The sequence below is a fragment of the Amphiprion ocellaris genome, chromosome 18 (genome assembly GCF_022539595.1).
Source record: "Amphiprion ocellaris isolate individual 3 ecotype Okinawa chromosome 18, ASM2253959v1, whole genome shotgun sequence".
NCBI lineage: Eukaryota > Metazoa > Chordata > Actinopteri > Pomacentridae > Amphiprion > Amphiprion ocellaris.
Window position 1 is genome coordinate 16,736,731 of NC_072783.1, and position 21,684 is coordinate 16,758,414.

The 21,684-nt window shown below is 42.2% G+C and overlaps 1 protein-coding gene across 8 annotated transcripts in view; it reads right to left on the minus strand.

Annotated features, from left to right (window-relative positions):
* Positions 1-919: 919 nt before the first annotated feature.
* LOC111581123 (rho GTPase-activating protein 23-like) overlaps positions 920-21,684 on the minus strand; it is a 71,711-nt gene continuing 50,946 nt past the window's right edge. For 6 of the 8 annotated variants that reach the window (XM_055004620.1, XM_055004619.1, XM_055004618.1 and 3 more), the window contains 18 exons: positions 19,323-20,757; positions 15,993-16,157; positions 14,901-15,009; positions 12,895-12,934; positions 12,635-12,772; positions 11,351-11,659; positions 11,208-11,269; positions 10,886-10,992; positions 10,575-10,687; positions 8,409-8,561; positions 8,194-8,272; positions 7,323-7,396; positions 7,070-7,159; positions 6,833-6,958; positions 6,690-6,734; positions 6,435-6,528; positions 4,820-4,851; positions 920-4,718 (listed from right to left, as the gene is read on the minus strand). In XM_055004620.1, the coding sequence (XP_054860595.1) occupies positions 3,750-4,718; positions 4,820-4,851; positions 6,435-6,528; positions 6,690-6,734; positions 6,833-6,958; positions 7,070-7,159; positions 7,323-7,396; positions 8,194-8,272; positions 8,409-8,561; positions 10,575-10,687; positions 10,886-10,992; positions 11,208-11,269; positions 11,351-11,659; positions 12,635-12,772; positions 12,895-12,934; positions 14,901-15,009; positions 15,993-16,157; positions 19,323-20,757 (4,140 nt within the window). In that variant the 3' untranslated portion in view covers positions 920-3,749. Of the gene's footprint in view, positions 4,719-4,819; positions 4,852-5,209; positions 5,235-6,434; positions 6,529-6,689; positions 6,735-6,832; positions 6,959-7,069; positions 7,160-7,322; positions 7,397-8,193; positions 8,273-8,408; positions 8,562-10,574; positions 10,688-10,885; positions 10,993-11,207; positions 11,270-11,350; positions 11,660-12,634; positions 12,773-12,894; positions 12,935-14,900; positions 15,010-15,992; positions 16,158-19,322; positions 20,758-21,684 lie in introns of all 8 variants that reach the window. The other 2 variants (XM_035956870.2, XM_035956862.2) reach the window with 2 other exon arrangements.

Sequence of the window (21,684 nt, forward strand, 5' to 3'; positions counted from 1 at the left end):
TAATCCTCTAGTGTTTCTCTCTAGGATGAGAAATTCCAACCAGAGGCTCATGCGTTGGTCTCTTTTGCTGCAAGATTTTAACTTGCAGATTCGTCATAAGAAGGGTTCTGAAAATATATTGGCCGACACTCTGTCAAGGTCCTATTTGAATTAAATACCTTAGGGGGGTATTTAATTCTTGGGGAAGGGGGTGTTACGACTGCGGTCGTTATTGTAGTTTCCTGTGCTGCGTGTGTCCTTTTTATGTCCCTATCATGTATGCAAATAGGGCTGCGCCGCACCACGGCCACGGTTGGTCGCCAGGATGACGGCTCGGCACTGGATTGGTTGGCTGTACCAGGAAGACCGCGATATAAAGGCGGAACCGTGACGTCGTCTCCGGGTCAGAGGGTCAGAGGGCGTGGCTACAGCCTACCCTGCTTCCAACCTACACGTTAGCACACTTGGGTTCCAGTGATCAGCTGTGATTTAGGGATTTAATATTGAGTGATCACAGTGAGCAGCCACCTTTTGTTTAACCGGCTTTTTCTCATGTTTAAGTTAGGATAGGGAGGTTAGACTTTGTTGTTCTTTTTACCTTTTGTTTTTGGCAGATCAGTTTTGGGTTAATAGTTTAGTGGCGTTTTGTTTGTTGTTTTTGGTTTTGCTCACTGTCGCTTTCAGTTACCAGTCCCCATTGTTTCAGTTCTTAAAATTTGTTGAGAAATAAATACCTAAATTTTATGCGAAAACGTGTGTTGGAAATGCTTGGGACCAGGGGAAGGATGCCTCTTCGTGTTACGCACAGTGACCCCTAGGCTGGGCGTAACAATATGTATATTCAGAATGACGCTTTCTGTGACGCTCTGCTGGCCGTGCACACACTGCTCTCAGTCTGTCATTGTCACACCTTAATTGAAGCAAAAAAAAGACAAAGGCATTTCCAAAACAAATAATTTAATATATTATGTTTAATATTTATATACACAGGTTAACTTAACAAGGTTTGTACAACTGTTACAAAATTGGTCCACGCACAGTATACCCACATACATAAAGTACATGCACAAGGGCACAGATAGAGAGAAGGACAGACTGAGTCTAGATATGATTAAGACAAACATGGAGCCTGGTTGGATGACAGTAGTTGGCAGTACATTTTGGTTTCAATCCATTTTGTTTTTACAAAACTAAAGTTCTGGGAAGGAAGCAAAAATGCTAAAACATCACTCAGGTAAGACTGTGGTTTGGGATTGAAGAAAGCTGTCCACTCACTTCCAGCTGCTCTTGTGTCTTGTCAATGCTGTTATCATGTATCACTGTAACACTAAGTGCTTCGGTTCCTTTCTTAAGCTTTCTCCACACTGCTGCCACTGTACAATTACCCACATAGAAAAAAAACAACAGAATTTTGGCATGACTTGACATAGCTGCCATGAACACTCATAACCAAGCAGGCATCATCATCCTCACAGCTCTGGCCCTCCTTTCTCAGCACACGCAAACACACACACACACACACACACACACACACACACACACAGAGGGAAGCACAACAGGCTCGTGTTGAACACTTAGGGTTTGCATATTTTTCCATGCGTGAATTTTTTTTAGTCCACGGAAGCTTTGGCATAATGCCTGAGTCCACTTGCCAGACAGAGTGAGTTCTGCTGAATTTCCCTGTAGATCCACAGGAGGCTTTGGAAGAGCTTGTAAAGGGCTGAGAAGTAAACTGAAGTGAGGTTTCATCTTAATTACTGTGCTGCACTCAACGTGGCAGGTAAGATGCATATTAGATCTTTGCTTGCATGGGTATAGTCAAAGACATCATTAGTGGACACCAGCAGGGGGAGATACCAGGTCAAGTCCAGCACAATCAGTCTGCTGTGGAACACAAATGGCTGACAATGGCTTTGCTGGTGAGAGTTGTTGTAGCAGGAACAGCATTAATTCTGGAGCTCAGTCTCAGTTGTCTAATATGGCTTTCTCTCAGTCTTTACCTAAAATGTATTATCACCATCCATCACTTTAAATCTGCAGCTGAAAGGTTTCATTCCAAAACATTCTATGTTACTAGCTACTGGGTCTAGGGTACGACAGTTTATTACTTTTCCTCCACCTATCCGTAGTATGAAGAAAAACACCAACTTCATGAAACTGCTTAAAAGCTACTTAGGGAAAAAAGCCAGTCACAGCAACTCAACTTTAGACTGTATATATGAGAACATCTGACCATCTTGGTTTGAGAGGAAAATCCCTCACAAGCAGTCATTTCAGCATGTTGTTCAGGCGTTTCAGCAAGAGGAGCATTTCTCCTGTTGTCCTTCAGACACTGAGGTGACACTAAGGTGTCTGAAGGAGAACATTCAGCACAAACAACCTGAAATGTGGCACAATGTCATGTGGACGCTCTTCACCCGCTGTACTTACAAGATTTAGCTCTTTGTGATTTCTTCCTCCTACCAAAAATGTAAATCAGGTTGAATGGTTGCAGTTTTGACTAAGTTTAGGGAGACACTGCACTCATTGCAGATGGTACTTGACATATTTTTATTACATGCATTTCACTGCATGAGAAGACTACTTTAAAGCCAATGGCAGCTACATTTAAACAAGGTTTAGATTTTGATTGATATTGACGCAGTCTGAATTTTTTGTTTGCATGCAAGCATTTAAAATGGCTGCAGCAAAATCAATTAATTTGAATGCATTTGTTGTGATCATTGGATTTGTTTGTTGGGGCTTATAATACTTGAATATGCACTGCTAAACAACACAGAACTGTCTTTACTGTATTGAGCTCTGAGGGCATGGAGAGTTGAAGAGAACAGGAAAAGCTGTAGTTACTGATGTGTTGCTCCTTCCACATTCCTCAATGCTCTGCAGTGAGTGAATGTCCTTCTGTTAGCAGCCAAGCTAACTGTCAAACAACAAGCTACCCAGTTCAGAAACCTGCTGTATCTGACTAATGCCAGTGTGTTCCTACATGTGTTAGCTGTACTGACTGGTGATAAAAATGTTTGTAATGCAAATCCTTTTGGAGCCGTATTACTGACTGAGCAGACTGAAAGTTGTCAGTAACACAGGAACCCAAGGTTGTGGTTGCACAAGCTATTTGACTGGTGTTATAACCATGTCTTAACAGCAGGGTGCACTGAAGCTCTGCTGATTAGACGAGTTACATACTGCTACAGCTGTAAGGTTCCACTAATTAGTGAACTTAAGTTGAATATGAGTTTATCGTCAACTGCAGTATTTTTGAAAAAATAAATTTTTTATTTATTTCATTCCGGCTATCCATAATAGATGCACTATAAAATGCACTGCGTGAACACAGGCTAAAAATTTTGGGACCTTGCAGGTATGTTTGCTTTGATATGTGTGTGGGTATGCGATCAGATTTTGGCTATAAGCTAAGTTGGTAATATTTACCTTTATGTGGTCTGCACAGTACATAAAGACATGGATAGTTACAGCACTACTCTTAGGTAAGTGAAGGAGTTAAGACAAAAGTATTGCTTGCACAGTTTTCTATGTTTTTGATTTTGGAATGAAACTCTTCAAATACACTCAGTGTCAAAGATTCCCTTTACCACGAGGACATGTTTCCAAACTTAGTGCCAGTAAAAAGTCAAATGACTCTTGAGACAACTGAGATCCCCTGCTAACAAAGCAAGACATTAGGCTTTAGAAGCAGTGACACATGTGATTCAGTGTTAGTGAGTAAAGGGCAAGTGCTTGGTACTGCATTAGTAAATGCCACAGCTGGGTTAAACTACCACTGTGTGACGACGCCACGCTCTGGTACTGTCCCGCACTTCAGTGGCTGATCTCCTCATGACCACAGTCAAAGATCCGGGGGAGCTTTGATCGATCCATCCCAAGGAAGAAGAGGCAAGGGGGGGAGACCCCTGGGCAAGTTGAGGGAGTGGACCCATATGCTGAACTGACCTGGAGCCTACAGTTGTTCCCTGAGGCATCCCAACATGTCTACACTGACTTGATGTTCCCTCTGTGACCCAGATAACTTCCACCTTGTCGGTTCTCCATTCTCTGACTCTGTCTTCTCTCCTGCCCAGCTCAAGCTCCAGATTCATGGACACAGCCCTTGGCCTTCCACCTCTGGTCTTCCTGTAGCGAACTGGCGCTGACTGGTTCCAGTCTGGCGTACAGCTAGAACCATGTCCAAGATTGGGAGGCCTGGAGGGGGAGATCCAGAAGGGGACAGCGGGACGCCCACTGGCTAGACTGTGAGTTCTCAAATGGGAAGGAGGATTAGTCACAGGGGGTGGTCTTGGGAATGTGCCATGGACTTGGTGATGTGAGTAGAGAAGGCTGTTTGGACGAAGTGCCGGTAAGTTGGTTCTCTGCCTTTGCAAACTTAGTGCATCGCTGCTAGTTCTCTTTCTCAAGTCCTCTTCAACCTCTTCTCCTCCTGTCAGTGAATCTTTTCCCTCTGTGGTGTCTCGAGCTTTTACCTCATTTTGGCTTTCTTTGATAGGAACGATATGTTCAGCCTTGACTGTCTCTTGCTCTTGTCGATCCTCTTGTTCCTCCCCTCCCATTTCTTTTCCCCCGTAGTTGCTAGCTTTGACTGGTTCATGCTCTGAGTCCTCATCAGCGCTGCTGCCCGGCAGGTTAGTACTGAGGCCTTTTTTGCGTTTGCGGGTCACAGCAGAGATGATGGACTTGGGTAGGAAGTCCTTGGCATTCAGGTCTTTTTTGGAGCTCAAAGAAAGCTGAAAGGGTGAAATCTAAGTTACGTAATGTTACTTTACTCTGAAAAGTCCAGAAGCTGTAAGTCTATTCCTAAATTTCAAGTAAGAAGGTTCATGCTTACCTTTGATTTAAGTGAATCGCTGGTGGTGGATTCTAAGAGAAAGAAGTAAAAATGTAAGTAACAACCTTGTCATCACAGGAAGAGTGAAGGTAGTAATGTTAGGAGGGATATCTGGCTAATCACAGCATGTCTACCAGTACTGCAACCTTTAAGGAGAACTCAAGCCATTACCAAAGGATTTGTCTTTAAAATCAGGCAAACAACTGCTGTTTTATGCTTTTCATTTAATTTGAAGCAAAAATGGCTAGAGTTTGTCCTTAGCAAGACAGGGGAGTGATGATTCACTGGTGGAAAAATACAATACTGATGGGAAAAAAAAAAACATAAATAGGTGAATGACTCCAAAGAAACACCAAACGCAAACACACAAGGAGCAAGACCTGGTCCTACCGAAGAGGCTGATCCACTGTCTCAGCTAGAGAAAAGGAGTGCAGAAAGGTCCGCAAAAGAGAAAGTGAGAAAAAGCAGGAAACATCATGAGTATCGACAGGCAGAAACAAAACAGTCGAAGAAACAGCACAGAAGTAAACTGGAAAGGAAAAACACTGAGTCTCACTTGTCAAAGTTCAGAGTGTGGGGGTTAGACTTGGAAGTAATGGGGCATTAGGGTTCTTATCATCAAGAGCCATCAAGAAAAGCAATGTTCTCTGATTTGCATGTAAAGATTGTTTTCACTGTTCCTGCTGAGTTGACTGTAAACTAGCAAATTTACACTTTCAGTCCGATAACACTGACATAAAACTTCATTTATGCAAGCATATAATGTAGCTAATATCAAGTGGAACCTGGCTACCTGGGCATCGCTGGAAATGAAGAGGCTTTGTACAAATTTTTATGTTTTTAGTTTTCTCTAGATTGTTAGATTTTGCCACTTCCTGAAACTGACAATCCACCAATCACAAAAAAAGTGATTATCCACATTTTGTGGATAATCACTTTTTCCTCTCTCTGTGGAGCTGTCAACATTTAACCCATCAGAAATGATCAGACAACACATTCTGTGAAATTCCATTCAAGGACAGACCAGTTCCTCTGACAGTACTGTTTTTCCCCAAATTTTGGTGTTGATAAAGTTAATCAGAGTGGCTGCAGAGGCAGCTCAAACTAAAAGTAAAACTCAAGTTCAACATATCCACAATGCATTTATGAATAATGTATATTTGTTTGTATTTATTTGTTGTGAATCAGATGAAGGATCTAATTATTTAAAAGAAATTGAAAATAGAAGCAGGTATTTGTGTTGTTTTATTGTGCTGTTTACTGTCTGTTCAAAGGACACTAAAAGTGACCCCCTTGTTGGCTGTACCTGTTGTTTTTTATAGAGCTAGTGGCCTACACTGTCATTTGAAGTCCCATTTAGAGCACTGGTGGTCCAGATTTGGTCATCTTTAAAAGCTTGTGTCTAGATGAAGGAGATTTAATCCAATGTTACTTTAAAAAACTGTCCCAAAAGTATGCATTCCCTGATCCTGGATAGCTACACGTGGGACTCCCATATCTGGATTCATGTAATCCAGAATAAACTGTAGAACAACTGGGTCCTGGTATAAAATGTTTTATTTTTGTGAGGATTAGATGATTACTTCAGCCAGCGCTGCCTCCCTCCACTCCTCACCTGATGCCTCACATGGCATGCCCGGCCTGCCGATGTTGGACAGCAGATGGTCAATGTTCGGCACAGGTTGCATGTCCCGCTTATCCTCTGGGGCCTGCATGCGCACATAAACACACACACATACACACACACATACACACACACACAGAGGCCAAAAATAAGGGAGAACTGATCACATCTGAGTCATACAGTCTCTCTGTTAAGTGTGTTGTTTGTTCTTTGCACTAACAGTAGTACAGCTGTGAAGCAACATACCTTGTCTTCCTTATCAAGTTCTCCATCACTGAAGAACCAGTCATACTGGTGAAAGTAGGAAATGCAGTGTTAAGACAGGATGTACAACTGGGTAGTTACAATGGTGCTATATTTGTTGCACTGGAGAGGCTGATGGCTCTTACATGCAGGATAAGTGTCTCCACTATTTTGTAGCGATCAGGCATGTGAGTGACCATGTCAGTCATGTTGTCCTCTGATGTCCTCACCAGAGTGGGTCCAAACACCAGAGCTAGGTTTCTTGGTTCCATCTGGAATTAATATTGAAACTCCATGATTGTTCACAGTTTTTGTCCGTTTGCGCACAAATTTCTCTCCCGAACAAAACTTCAATCAAGAGATTAAGATAAAGCTGAGGTTACCTTATTCTTTTCAGAGTGATCTGCCACCCTCTTAAGATGGCCCACCAGGAACTGGAGGGTGTGATAATAGTGATCTGGGAGGTCATGGATCTGGAAAAAAGCAAAAAAATACCTTTTTGCTATTTCAGTATTTACTTTTTTGACATAAGGTGAGCAGACTATCAAAAGGGGATTAGATTTGACCCAAAAAAGGTTCTTTTACTCCATACTCCATATTCCCTAATATGCTCTCTGCCATATTTGGATCACATACCAGTTTCTTCATGGTCTTCAGTCTGTCCTCTGCATCTTCTATTCGGTTAGCATCAATGAAGTCATTGTATTTGTCTGTAGGCAGACAGTTCATGAATTCCAAAATGTAAGGAATATTCAATCATTTTTAATGGTAGTTTCCACATGCAATCAACATTCAGTGTCTTTAGCTCGAAGGCATTTTTTTTTAGAGAAAAATGCTGATGCAATCGTTTCATTATTTATACATGCTGTAAACAGAATCTGTTGGCAGCATGAGCATATTTTCATATATTTTTAGCCCTTTAACGTTCTGCTCAACCAAATGGTAGAGCACATTTTGACTCACTATATTTTATTGAAAAATATGTTTTAGATAATTTCACCTGTTTCAGCCATCTCTGCCACTCGGTTGAGGTACATTATACTATAAAAGAACACTAGATGTCACTGTGTTTTGAAATAGCATGCAGAAGAAGTGACTGTGCTCACAGGAAGTTAGCAAAAGCAAAATCACTCCTGACATGAGGCCTGTGTTTGCTGTGATTTTAAAAGGTAAGCTAATATTTTTTTGACATATTGTCATGTGCAAGGAGTTACTGAACATAAATGTGTAAATTGATACATAAAAAGAAAGACCTAAAAGGGTCAAAGAATTTTTGCAAAACATGCTCTACCATTTGGTAGAGGTCAATATTTCCAAAACTAGGGGGTCTGTTCATAAAAAATTAATTGATTGTTGTTATTAGTGCCCCAAGGAAATAAAAAATCTAAAGAAAAAATTTTTCCATTGCGTTTTTCTTGGTGAGGACGTTAAAGGGTTAAAATATTTTTAAAATCCACACGTTTATTATTTATGCAAAATTTGACATTAGATAAGTGTGTGAAGTCACCATCAGTAAACAGAGGCTCCGGCAGTTTTCGGAAAAATGATTTAAGCAGGCTGCTGATTACATTTAGGTCCTGCCATCTCTGTGGAGACAAAAGGGGATGAATGATCAAAAATGACTGAAACTATCAAAATGATAAGGCAATAAGGCATAACAATAAGGCATTACAAAACAATTGATGCTCCTAAAATCCTGGGTAAGTTGTGAATCCTTTATACCTCCTCAGCAGTGTTAATGTCCATGCCCTTGTTGAGATGCTCCTGCAGATTGGACACCATGGCGTTGTTTCCTGGTACGCGGTAGATGCCAGTGTACTCTAGACCCAGCGTCTCGACAACACCACAGCACATCTCCACTATCAGAGGTACAAACTATGAGGACAGAATGAGGGAAAACAGAAGAGAGATAGGGGGGTCAAACTTAGGAAGTCATATTACTATTCTAACAAAATGTGGAAAACAAATGCACTTGATACAATTTCCTTGGACTGCTTTGTTACCATTTGTTTTATCATAGTCATGTTTTGTACAAATCTTAATGAAACTACTTTGATTAACTGAACTAAACTAGCCAGATGACCATTCTCACTGCTGAATTCCAACAGTTAAAATTACTTATTTCCAGACAAGCCATTTAGGCAGGGGGCATCAGCTGAGTAACCACATGCAGTATTTATCGGTATATAGATAAACTAGCCAAAAGTTTCCTAATACTGCTCTGAAGTCTAAATAATTTTTGAGTTGGGTGATATATACAATATACAGCGGTAGAAAAAAGTTTTTGGACACCCCATGCATTTGTGAAATATTGCATTAGGAATCACCCTTAGGTTTTCAAGTCCAATTTCTTTCAGTATAGTCACAGCCAAAATACTAAACAAATCCTAAAAAAGCCACTAAAAATGTAAAATTGATAACTTCCATAAAAATACATAAGAAATTTTGAGTATTGAGTTATTTTGGTACTAGTGATCCACTAATGACGGCTATGCTTTTTATTAAAAGACACAATTTTTGTTGCTGTCCTTCGTGTCTATATAATGCCAGCACATTTGAAAGTTCTTCAGAGACAAAAATGGCTCAAACAAGGAACATAGCGCAGGAAACACGCCTGAAGATTCAGATTCTCAGCCAGGAAGGATACAGCTGCCACCAGATATCCAGGAAGTGCAGATGCAGTGCTTCAGCAGTTGGATACACTCTGCAGAAATATAGACAAACCAACGGCTTGGAGGACAAACCAAGCTCTGGGTGTCCAAGTGTTTCTTCAGCAAGAAATGACCATATACTGATCCGCATGAGCAGGGAAAACCATCAAATGACATCACAGGAGCTTTAGCAGCAGGGGTCAAACCAAACTGGTGTCCAGTGATCCACCCTCACTGTATGTGGCTGACTTTTAGATCATGGCTTAAGGTCCTGCTGTCAAGAAGCCTCTGATCAATAAGAGACAGAGGTTATCCCAGCGTCGTTGGGCCCAAGCACACAAGAACTGTGTAGCCAGGAAATGGAAGAAGATTCTGTGGTCAGATGAGTCAAGTTCCCAGCTTCTTTTTCCTTCTGCTAATGTGAGGGTATGCAAAAGGCCAGGCAAAGCATTATCTCCAGCATGTACTGCACCTACTGTCAAGCATGGTGGAGGCAGTATCATGGTTTGGGGATGCATGAGTGCTGCTGGTGTTAGTTATCTCACTGTCTGTGATGGCACATTGAACTCTGCCAAGTATTGTGCCATTCTCCAAACCTACATGCTCCCTTCTGCTCATGCACTGTTCCGTCGAGGTCAGACTGGATGTTTCAACAAGATAATGCTCCTTTCCACACATCCAGGGCCAGTAGAACTTGGCTGCAGGAGCACAGTATCCAGGTCTTAGAGTGGCCAGCTTAATCCCCGGACATGAGACCCATTAAAAATCTGTGCTGGATTATCAATAGGTCTGTTTCAAAGTGTAAACCTAAGAATTTAGAAGAATTAAAAGCAGTAATTCAAGAAGAATGGGACAAGATTACCCCAGAATGGTGTGAAAGGAAGCCAGGATTAGAGCTCTACTGCATGCTAATGGCAGGACTACTAAAATATTAATTAGATGATGTGATGGTTTATTTATTTTTTGTTCAGTTTTGAACACATTCTCTGTTATTTGTTTACTTTGATACTGACAATATTGAGAACTGCAGTTGTACTGAATCTGGATTTCAAGACAAGTATGAGATGTATCCACTTCATGGATAGGAATAACTGCAACCAACTGCAAAGTGAAAATGAGTAAATTCAAAGCTCTGCTCTGCTTCTTTAATTTCCTCATCTTGCTATGTAGCCAGTCTTATCATTCTTCTCTGTAGTCAGATCTGTGTTCTGAATCTTGTTGTTCATTTCTGGCTTACCTTATGGTTGACAGCTGGCTGACAGTCCTCCAGTCGCACACCAAAAGCCTTCGGACTGCCTGTCTTCTTGGCCTTCTTCATGATGTTGATGCCCCAGAGTGCCTTGTTGTCATCTGACACACAAAAACACACATGCACACCACACACACACACAGACACACACACAAGAATTTAGTATTTATATCTCAGTGGACAAATAATTTATAGACAAAAAAAACATGGCCGATTTTTTATAAAAGGCCATTTGATGCGACTGTGATTACTTTATTGTTCTGGTTATGAACACAGAACAGAACAGTGTTTAGACCCACCAGATCTGGAGGCTCGGTTCACTGAGGTGTTGTCAGTTTTAGCCAGGAGGAAGGGAGGCATCATACGATGAGCTTTGGGAGAGGAGTCCAGCTTGTTACCTGTCAGACTGCACAAAGGGAGAGACAACCACAAATAAGAAGTGATTAGGGGTTTATTTTTGAAGATGAGGAGGACAGATGACTGCCTCGTTCTTCTTAGTTTTTGGAAACTGCAGTTACCATTACTGTTTCTGACAAGTTCCTAGCCAAGAGCTACAGTGACTCCTAATTATACCAGGAATCAGGGACAGAATTCCTTCTAAATATAATCCACCATCCTGACCTGTGTTTTCTGTAGTCGTTCAGCTTCTTGTTGATGAGAGCTTGTTTCGAAAAACCAATCTCCTAGAATAAATGGAAAACACAAATTAGCTTAGTATGTGTGTTTGCGTAAACAATACAAGATAAACTAGGCATTGATCTGACCTCGTTGTCTGTCTTGCTGTTCTCCCTGATGACTCTAATCCAGGCCAACATGTCATCCCTGTCCTCGGCCTGCAGCAGGTATTCGCAGAAGTCCTGCGTGGTCAGCCTCAGGGTGTGCTTGCGCTTGGTTTCACTGTAGGCGATGTCGATCAGGCAGCCGCGGATGCTGATCGGGGGATGTTCATCCTGGCTGGGTCCTGCCCCCGCTCCATGAAGCACAGCCTCTCGCTTGTCTTTGTAGAGGAACAGCGAGTGGGAGCGGAGCACTGAGAAGGCGCGTTTCCACGGTCGCATGCCACCACCAACTTTCTACATTGGGGAAAAATAGAGATCTTAAAATCATAACTGGGCATGACAGGTCTGTTAAAGCGTTGGATTTCTCAACAAGGAGTCTTACTCTTGACCTGAAACACTGAAAAGTTGTGTCCTTTTCACCTTTCCAAGCAACATTGGAAAGACTGGATAAAACTGTTCAGCTGCTGCAACAAAGGCAGCCAACTTTGCAAGGCCTGACCGATAGGCTACATAGAGTCGTGAGATGGCTAGAGCTATCTAGCAATTTGCTCTGAGATGCAAAACGACAAAGATTCTGAATACCTTCTGAACACACTGTATGATTTGTAGGGTTCTGATTTTGCAACTTATCAGCACACATGCAAGATGCATGGTGAGCAAGTTTGCAACCAGCTCATGAAGCTGAACCAATCGTTAACTAATACTACCTGGCTTCAGCTGATAAAAACCACAAAGTCCGCTGGTAACAGTTGTCATTTCACTTTCCTGTCAACAGTTGTCAGCCAGAAATAAGACACCTCCTTTTCTCGACTTTTACCTGAAGTCAAGGGCCACTGTCTCAATAATGACTATCCGTGATACATCGTTTAGTGTTAAACAACATACACTACTGTGGAAATGTTCTAGTCCCTTATCCATTACACAGTTCCGTCAGTCCGCCACCTTTTCTGATGCTAAGCTGCCTGAGACTGCACTAGGGCATAGAAAATAAGTTCAGTTAAATTTTCCAATCTATGTAGATCAGAAATATTTTCAGCGCCTCAGAATTTCAGGGTAGAGGCTGATTCATGATTTGCATTATCATGAATCAGCATTATCATTATGCAACGGTGCACCATTACATAATCCAGGTTCTTAATATAAGTAACTACCTCATGTCCTGCAGGCCTCAGTTTAATTAATCACATCTTTCCAGATCCAGATCAGCATCTTGTAAGAACAAGGAGCGTTGCAACTGACAAATACAGAAACAGAAGCAGTGCATTGTACCTTTCCCTTCTCTGTGAGGATCTGTTTGTAGTGCAGCCAGCCCTCCTTGTGTATATCACTGAGGGTGATGGTGCCCAACTCTGAGGTGGAGTGGCGCTTTGACCGGGCCTCCTCCTGGACTCGCAAGCTCTCCAGAGACTGAAACAGAATGTGAGGATATTAGGGACTCATACTGGACAGTTTTTATGGAAATGACTGAATTAGATATAAAGAGTACATGTAGTCAGGTCTAGTATTTACAACTTCTAACAGCGACTCACCCCATCAGTAAAAAAGCTCTTGACCCTTTTTGGTAGTTTGCTGTGGAACAGACAGCACATAGGTTACAAAAATGACAAAATTTAGCATAAAACTAGTAAGTGAAAAAAATCTACACTATCTCAATAATAAATCTCTAAATCTCTGTATGTGTGTGCTTTCTTTGCACTTCTCAACAACCAGGGCTACATAGTGGCTCGGTAGTTAGCACTGTCGCCTTGTAGCAAGGAGCTCCCCAGTTTGCGTCCAGGCCTGGGCTACAGTTTCATTTAGCGGACACTTTTATCCAAAGCGACATACATCTGAGAGTAGATCCAACACAAGCAAAAATCTAGTCAGGAGAAAAAAAGCTGGATAAGAGCCATAAAACAAGTTCAAGTGTGATGACAGGACGGTGGTGCCTACAGGCAGTGTAGACATAATAGAATTTTTTTGTTCAAGTGCAAAGGTGTTCAGTGAAGTTCTGGATTTTTAGTCTTTTCTTAAAGACTGAGAGGGACTCTGCAGATCGAACAGAGTTTGGTAACTCGTTCCACTACCAGAGAACCACAGAGGAGAAGAGTCTAGCTATCGACTGGCCCAGTTGTGGTGGTTGTATCAGCTGCCTTTTGTTGGCCCAGCGTAGTGGAACTGAATGAGAGAGTTCAGGTGGGAGGGAGCTGTTTTCATTCTAGTTTTCAATAGAAGCGTCAGAATTTTGAATTTTGTGCAGGCAGCAACTGGAAGCCAGTGAAGCGATCTGAACAGCGGGGTGACGTGCTGTTTTTGGTTGGCTGAAAACCAAACATGCTGCTGCACAGATTTTGCATGTTCTCCCTGTGCAGGTGTGGGTTTTCTCTGGGTACTATGGCTTCCTCCCACAGTCCAAAAACATGCTGAGATTAATTGGAGATTCTAAATTGTCCTTAGGTGTGAATGTGAGTGTGATTGTTTGTCTCAATGTGTAGCCCTGTGATAGACTGGTGACCTGTCCAGGGTGTCCCCTGCCTTTGCTTTAAGTCAGCTGGGATAGACTCCAGCCCCTGGCAACCCTAATGAGGACTAAGTGGTGTATAGATAATGGATGGATGGATCTCAACAACCATACATCCACTTTGCTTCAAACTTAGCAGATGTGCAGCTGGGAAGCCAAGGAGTCGCATTGTTGAGTTTAAAGCTGGGGAGTGGTGGTTTGATTTGGGGGTCTTTTGGAGTCCTTAGCAGGCCTTTGGCTGGCCTCGAGCAGAGCCTAAGTCAGTGTATTGCTGGGCATCCAAGGAAATGCAGTGTTGGGTTCAAAGCAGATGAGGCCATTTTTGGTGGTTTATTTGGTGTCCTCAGCCTGACCTTTAGCAAAGGCCCAATTCTGGAGGGAATCTCTGCAATGTGTATGTGTGCCTGCCTGTAATACATCACATCATTTAAACACAGACATCAGCCATGGCACCAGTTATTATTGATTACTCTTTACTCATACTAATAAATGAATGAATGTGTGTGTGTCTGTGTGTGTGTGTGTGTGTGTGTGTGTGTGTGTGTGTGTGTGTGGCACTCTCTTTTCTTCGCATGTCTTGACAATAGATCAGACATCAGCTCTACCTCTCAATTCACAACTGTATTGTTGGGAAGCCAAGCAAGAGCAGGGTTGAGTTTGAACCTCGATAAGCCTGTTCTTGGGGTCGTTTTGGGGTCCTTGACCCTTTAGCTGCCTTTGGACAGAACCTAATTTGACCACATTGTTTGGCAACATCATCAAAGGCAAGGTCATATTCTGGTAATTGTCACACAGACATTGACAGAACTAGTTCAAATTTATTAAAGCTATAATATAAAGCTTTTTAGTTTTATTTAAATGAAATTTGAATAATTGAATAGTACTTTCCATATATGGTCAATATGTGTCAATTCATAACTGCAGTGTTACAATGGATGTCTGTTATGTTTTGTGGTCCATACTGAGTGAGACACTGGTGGACTTTCTGGGATAATAGAATAGAATTTTGTAAAGGGTCCCGAGTCCCTGACTTACGAGAAGACACGACCTTCTTCCCTGAACGTGTTGAGCCCCTCATCACAGGACTTAGACCTCTCAGTGGTGATGGCCAGCAAGTAAGAGGAGCGACGACCCTTAATGCTGCCTGAAGAAACAAACAGTGACTCAGAGAAGAACAGAGGAAGAGAAGGACGGGCTAAAACAAAATATGCTATGAATGCCAGAGACACATGAATGAGTCAGGATGTGATTTTTTCGTGAGTGATTAATATGACAGTCAGACAGATGAATTAATGGGTTATACATATATACTGTACAGTAAAGAAATAGCTTGACATTTGAACTTTTAGTTCTGAGATTTGGATAAAGTTTTGTTGATCTTGCAAAGTGCATGGTGAGCTAAAACTGTGCTTCGGACCTTGCTAAGAAAGAATATCTCACTCTGAGAAGAACTTTTATCATTAGAGAATGTTTAATTCATGTAATATTTATAACGCATAATGAGACAAATGTGACTGAAGAAGCATTTAGGAGAAATATTTACAATAGCAGGAGTTAAGTTTATGTTTCATGCAGGGCACAATGCAAAAAAAATATGTCTTGGATTTTCAGATACTTAATGATGCATTCACATGAAGTCAATTCGCTTTAAGAAAGCAATGTTTGCTCTGTTCCCTGCTGCAACATTGAAGCATTTTAAAGTTACTCCTCTCTAATTTGAATCACTGACTCGCTTCTTCTGCAAAGGAAACAGCAGCTGAGGCTCATGAGTATTGTGGTATATGGAGCCATCTGCCAAACTGATGGAAAAAAGCTAAAAGAAAAAAAGAAACCACTTAAGTTGTAAAAATCTGTTTCATGTACTATTCTGCTCCAAGTGCCGCCTTCGGTAAAACTATGGAGTAAAAATATTATAATTTTTTTAGATTTCAACTATTTTTTTGTTGCAAAAATCACTGTACTCCTTTCAGATTTGTCTAAAGCCAAATATAGGAGTGTTGAATTTTTTTTTTTTACTCAAACCAGTGGTGTTTGGCATTGCTAATTCAAACATACTGGAGAACGTACTGTATACTGGTCTAGCATTTTGCAAAGCCGTTCAGTAGTTAGAGTGGTAGCACGACTCACTGCAATCCTGAGAACGAAGTCGAACAAAGGGAGAGATGGAGGAGAGGTTGGGGGAGACAAAGGTGGAAGTGAGAGTGGCCATAATGGAGGCCTGGGAGCTGGACACCACAGAGCAGGCTGGTACATAGCAGGCCTGATGGTCAATATTAGGACTGGTAGGTTCATCTGCAAGGCCATCATCACAGGTGAGTAACAAGGGGTGAGAGATGAGGATTTAAACACTGACAAGACAACACAGGCTCAGTTTCCTCTGATGGGGTTTGATTGTTGAGGCTGAGCTACTCCAGAGGCAGAAATGATCTTTAATGGAGAACTACTGTTTTCCACAAGGAAGAATAGCTATCTGATTAACCTAAAAGGCAAACAGATTGCCTCTCTAACAGATCTGTGTAGCTTGCAGGACAATGGAGCATTGAATTTCTACTTCCCAAGACTGTCTTGATCCTGTCGAAAGACATGGTCATTAGGTGAACTGACTGAGACGAAATGGAGTGTGATCACAAGCTTGCATATCAATAGTGTGTAACTTTTGTGATTAAACTATGAATTTATTGCATATTTCCCTAAGCAGTGCAAATATATAGTGTAATAATAAACTATGTTTCATATTTTAGATTCCTCAGAGGAACTACTGTTTGCCTTGATAACAGCTTTCCACACTATTCTCAGTATCTTAACCTGCTTCACCTGGAATTGTTTTCAGCAGATGAGCCTTTTCAAAAGTTAGCGTGTGGAATTTTTTGCTTTCTAAATGAGACTACCAGTTGTGTTGTCAAGGTGGTGTCAGTTTGTTTAATACATACTAGAAGACACATGATGAGTGAAATCAGCAGCCAGAGCTTGCTGTATCATTATTCCTCTGCAGAAAAGGTCTCCATTTCAAACAGGTATGGCTGATCTACTCCAATATTACAATTTGTCACCGTGTAGTGTAAAATAGTTTCACAGTGTTTGAGCAGAGTCACAGATGAGCTGGTGCACTCGTGCTGCAGCGAGCAACAGAGGGGTGTATGGAGACAGTGGCAAGGATTTCACTGATCTACACATTCTGAAGTAGTTTAAAGTTGCATCAAAACCATTAGAAGGCACAAATGGATCATTTTCATGGATGAACCACTACATATGTAACTTTGATACAGAGAGATGAGTTTCTAGGGGTGTAATCAACAGCTGAAGAGGCACTTTAACCATGGAGGTCAGTCTGAATCTTAATAGTGCACAATACTGGTTTTAGAGCAAAGGTGGCAACTTTGAGGTATCTAAAAATTAACATAGTTTGCTTTGTTCCATCATTCCATATGTGTTATTTACAAATTTGTAAAGTCTCCAGTTCTGTTTTACACTTTCAATAATACTTTAAAAAAAAGGAAAAAAAATCCGTGACTGAAAGGGTGTGTCTAATCTTTTAACTGGTAATGTAAAACTAACAGTACTTTTTGATATGCTATTTTTCCATTTGAATTAGGTCACGACAAACTACCTAGCTAGTGTTGACAACAGCATCATAGTTACTGTCTGTAGCAAATGATACCTTCTCTCATAAATTATGGTTACCAACACTATTTTAACTGGTGACTGAACCCATTTCTGCCTCCAGAGTAGTTCAGTTTCTGAGAACAGCTTAAGAACTCAAACTCCATCTGTTTGTCTATTTGCAGAATACAAATACTACACATGTCAAGGTGCAAAGTCATGCAACAACATTTAACATTCAACACTTACAAGTGTACATAAAGCTAAATGTAGTGAGGGAAAATGTATTACGTTGATATGTACAGTGCTTAACAGATTTATTAGACCACCACACAATACATAAAGTGTTCTCACAGTGTGGTCAAGTATGCCTTGAACTCAACTGCAGAGACTGGTACTTACAAAATGTGCCAAGGAAGAGGACGAAAACGAAAAGCAACTGAGGCACGTCAAGATTTTGAGTACTACAGACAGAAGAAAGACCACTACTGATCTTCAGGCAGAGATTAATGCTTCTAGATCAGAATCTGAAAATGTCTCCAAAATGACCATCAGAAGGAACAAGGCTTTAAGGGAAGAATAGCTGCTAAGAAGCCATTATTGAGGCCCGCAAACATCCAAAAATGTTGGATGGACAAGTCCAAGTTTGAACTCTTCGGTCAGTATCGTCGTGTTTATGTCCGCAGAAAAACTGAAGAAACCTTTAATGCTAGATGCATTGAACCCATAGTGAAACACAGTGAAGATTCCATTATGGTATGGAGTTCCATTTGTAGAAACTGCATGGGGAAATTAATTAAAATGGATGGTATCATGAACAAAAAAGTTTACCACTGTCACGCCCTCCACCTCCGATGCCAGGTAGTGGCAGGCTTTTTCCTCCCTTCCCCCTCTGTGGATTCCCTGCCTGCTCTTGAACCCTCGCCTGGACCCTCCGTTGTTCTGCGCTTGAGTCTCTGATTCGGCATCAAAATAACCACAACATCTTGGTGCATCATGGAATCCTTTCTGGACTGAACCTGATCGGTCGTGGATTCATATGCCAAGAAGACACTGACCCCAAACATACTTCAAAGCTGTGCAGAGACTACTGGACCAAAGAAAAGGAATCTGGAGTCCTGGAACTGAGGAACTGGCCAAGTCAAAGTCCAGACTTGGATCCTATTGAACAGATCTGGGATTCATTGAATTCAAAAATAGATCGCACTAAAGTTTCATCCAAAGCAAGTCTCTGGGAAGTTGGAACAGCTAGAAATTATATGGAACTTAATAACAAACGAGACTGTGGTAAAGAACATAAAAACAAAAATGCAAGCAGTTATCAGCAAAAATGCAAGCTGTTATCAGGGCCAGAGAAGGTCATACAGAATATTAAGAACTTTGTTTAATATATGTGAATAAGGACTTTTTAGTTATTTCAGTTTGTTATTTACTATATACTAATAAATGACAATAGAATGTTTTGTTTGAAACAAGTTTTGGACAGATTTCTAAAATATTTGTCTTTCCTTGTTTTTATGACAGGTGGTCTCATAAATTTGTTAAGCACTGTATATGACATACACAAAGAGGTATAAACAAACACAAAGATGTTTGTAGGAATAGAGGCACATAGAAAAGGTTTCCTTCTACGGGACTACATATTAAGTGAATTATTAAACAACTATAGCAATAGACAATAAACTGTTTCAGAACATTTAAAAAATTGCCAAAATGCCAAAAAATGAAGTATTTCATTAAACTGACAGTTTAGTAATCCCATCTACAAACGTCATCATAAATAATTAACATAAAAAGGACATAAGATGTAATGTCTTACTGCAGTATAAGTCAATTGCTATAGAAAAGGTCACTAACCTATGAAGGGAATAGAGGACAGGGAGTCAAGTGCATGCTGTGCCAGGCTACCATTGGCCCTGCGGCTGGGTCCAGTGCCAGAGATAGGGGAGGGGGCCCCAGGTGAAGGTATCAAACCAGGTGGCTCCGGTGACTCAACAGGTGTGCTGTAGTGTCGCAGGCTCTGAAGGGCGGCTCGGCGGGCTGCAGCGGGCTTCTGTCTAAGGACCACCTCCTGATTCAGTGATACAGGGGAGACGACCTCTCTGTCTTCTCCAACTCTCTCCTCCTCTGATGTGGACAGGGCTGGTGTGGACTGGGGCCGGGGCGCCAACGCCCCATCGTTGTCCACCGGGCTGCTTCTTCCACCAAGGCTCCAGTCGAGGTGAGGGCCGCTATAGCTGGGTTCTCTGAAGGAGTGGGCTTGCTGAAGAAGGTGGCCAGCTTTGCGGGAGAAAGAAGGGCTATAGCTTTTGTAGCCCACCAGCTCTTCCTCTTTTACTCGCCTTGTTTGGGGCTCAGCTACCTGCTGACCTGGCTGCCTGCCACTCGGAGGCACTGTGGAGGAGGTTCTGATGGGGGATGTCACTGTGGTTTGGTGCTGGTGTCCTCCTGAGGCTTTCTGGTCTTTCGCCTCACTGTATTTAGTTGTTTGGGAGCTTTGTGAAGTGTGTTCGTAGCGTGGGGAGACCAGAGCAGAGGCTTGTGCCAGTGTTTCCACAGAACGACCATAGTTGTGCTCATATTCAGCATAGGCTGCCAGCAGACTTTCTGAGCACGACCTGCTACCTGGTCCTGATACTCCACCCCAGCCGCCAAGCCAATAAGAATCATGGGAAGCAGCTGCTGCTTGGTGATGGTACAGGAGGGTTTCTCTCCTGTGATGCTCTGCAGAAGTGGTAGAGACAGCTGCAGGCCCGGGACCCAGTGCCAAACCCAGCTCTGCTAAACGATCCTGAGATATACTGCGATGGCGGGGGGACATGCGCTCTGCAGCCTCAGCCTGGCTGTAGTACCAGTCTGACAGAGCCTGCTGGCAGAGGGCATCAGTGTGAGCACGCGCAGAAGCTGGCAGGCTGCTCTTTCGTGGGAGAGTTGCAGAGGCGATGGCAGCATTGTGGTTAGCAAAGTGAAAGTCAAGTGCGCTGATGGCTGATGAGGATCGCCCACGGTACCGCCCCGATGGGACAAAGTGGCCACTGGAATCCTCATATCTGCCTCCGGACCAGCCGGAGGCAGGAGTAGAAGCAGCAGCGGGGCTGTTGTCCAGTGGCAAAGTGGTGGTTCCAGGCCGACACTGCCAGTTGTCCAGGGGGCTGTGGAGGCTGTGGCTTGGCTGTGAGGCAGCAGAGCTGGCCTTGGTAGAGGTGTAACAGAGAAGTGGTGGCACAGGGAGGTTTTGAGCCTCACCTGTGTATGGCTCATTGCCTTTCAGGTAGGCATCCTGGGAGTATGCCTGAGGACAGCAGGAGGGAAGAAACAATGTCAAATATACACAGAGGATGAAAGAACATAGATGGATGGAACAGCTAGAGGGCAGATTGAGGCAGAGGCAGCATGCACCATGCAGCAATATTCCTTTTTTTCTGTCCCTTAAAAGCTGAATTCTTTTGGTATACTGGCACTTTATTTCCTTTAATACCTTCAGAACAATTAATTGTGTCACTGCAATTGCATTCCTTGCTTACTAGGGCTGGTCCGAATAGCAATTTCTGGGCTCTGGATATTCGGGCCCAATTAATGACGAATATCCAAATACCCGGCTCGTCTCGAAAATGTGCTTCTGCTCACAAAGTTTGATCTTGCTTCAGAGCATTGGCATGGATATCTCCGTCTTCAGCTTTTGTCCTCTGTTTACTAAAGGCTGGGTTATGCTTTCCGCACGAACGAGCCGTGCGGAAAAGAGACGCTTGGAAATCCGCTCGAGAGACGATGCGTGACTTCATACTCCATGCGGCGTCTGCTCTCAAACTGCAGGGGGCAGTGTATCGCAAACACACGTCTACCTAGTCTACTCTAGTACTTAACTGGAGTAGAAGAAGTTTGCCATTGTTTACACCACTTCCAACATGGCATTTTACCGAATAGTTGCATTTTAGCTGTTAGTTTTAGTTTGTTTTTTTTGGAATCAACTACAGTTTATACATTCCTGGTCCTGAAGGAACACATTTTCAAGGGCAACAGTGTGACTCACTGATGAGTTTGTAGTAGTTTTTTTGAACAACAATGGAATTCTATGGTACAGCAAAACAAGATACATGTGTATATGTATATATGTGTACTTGGGATACATATTACCATTTGTCACATGGAGAATGTTTTTATTATTATCATTATTATTATTATTATTACTCCTCCTACTACTACTACTACTAGTATGTAG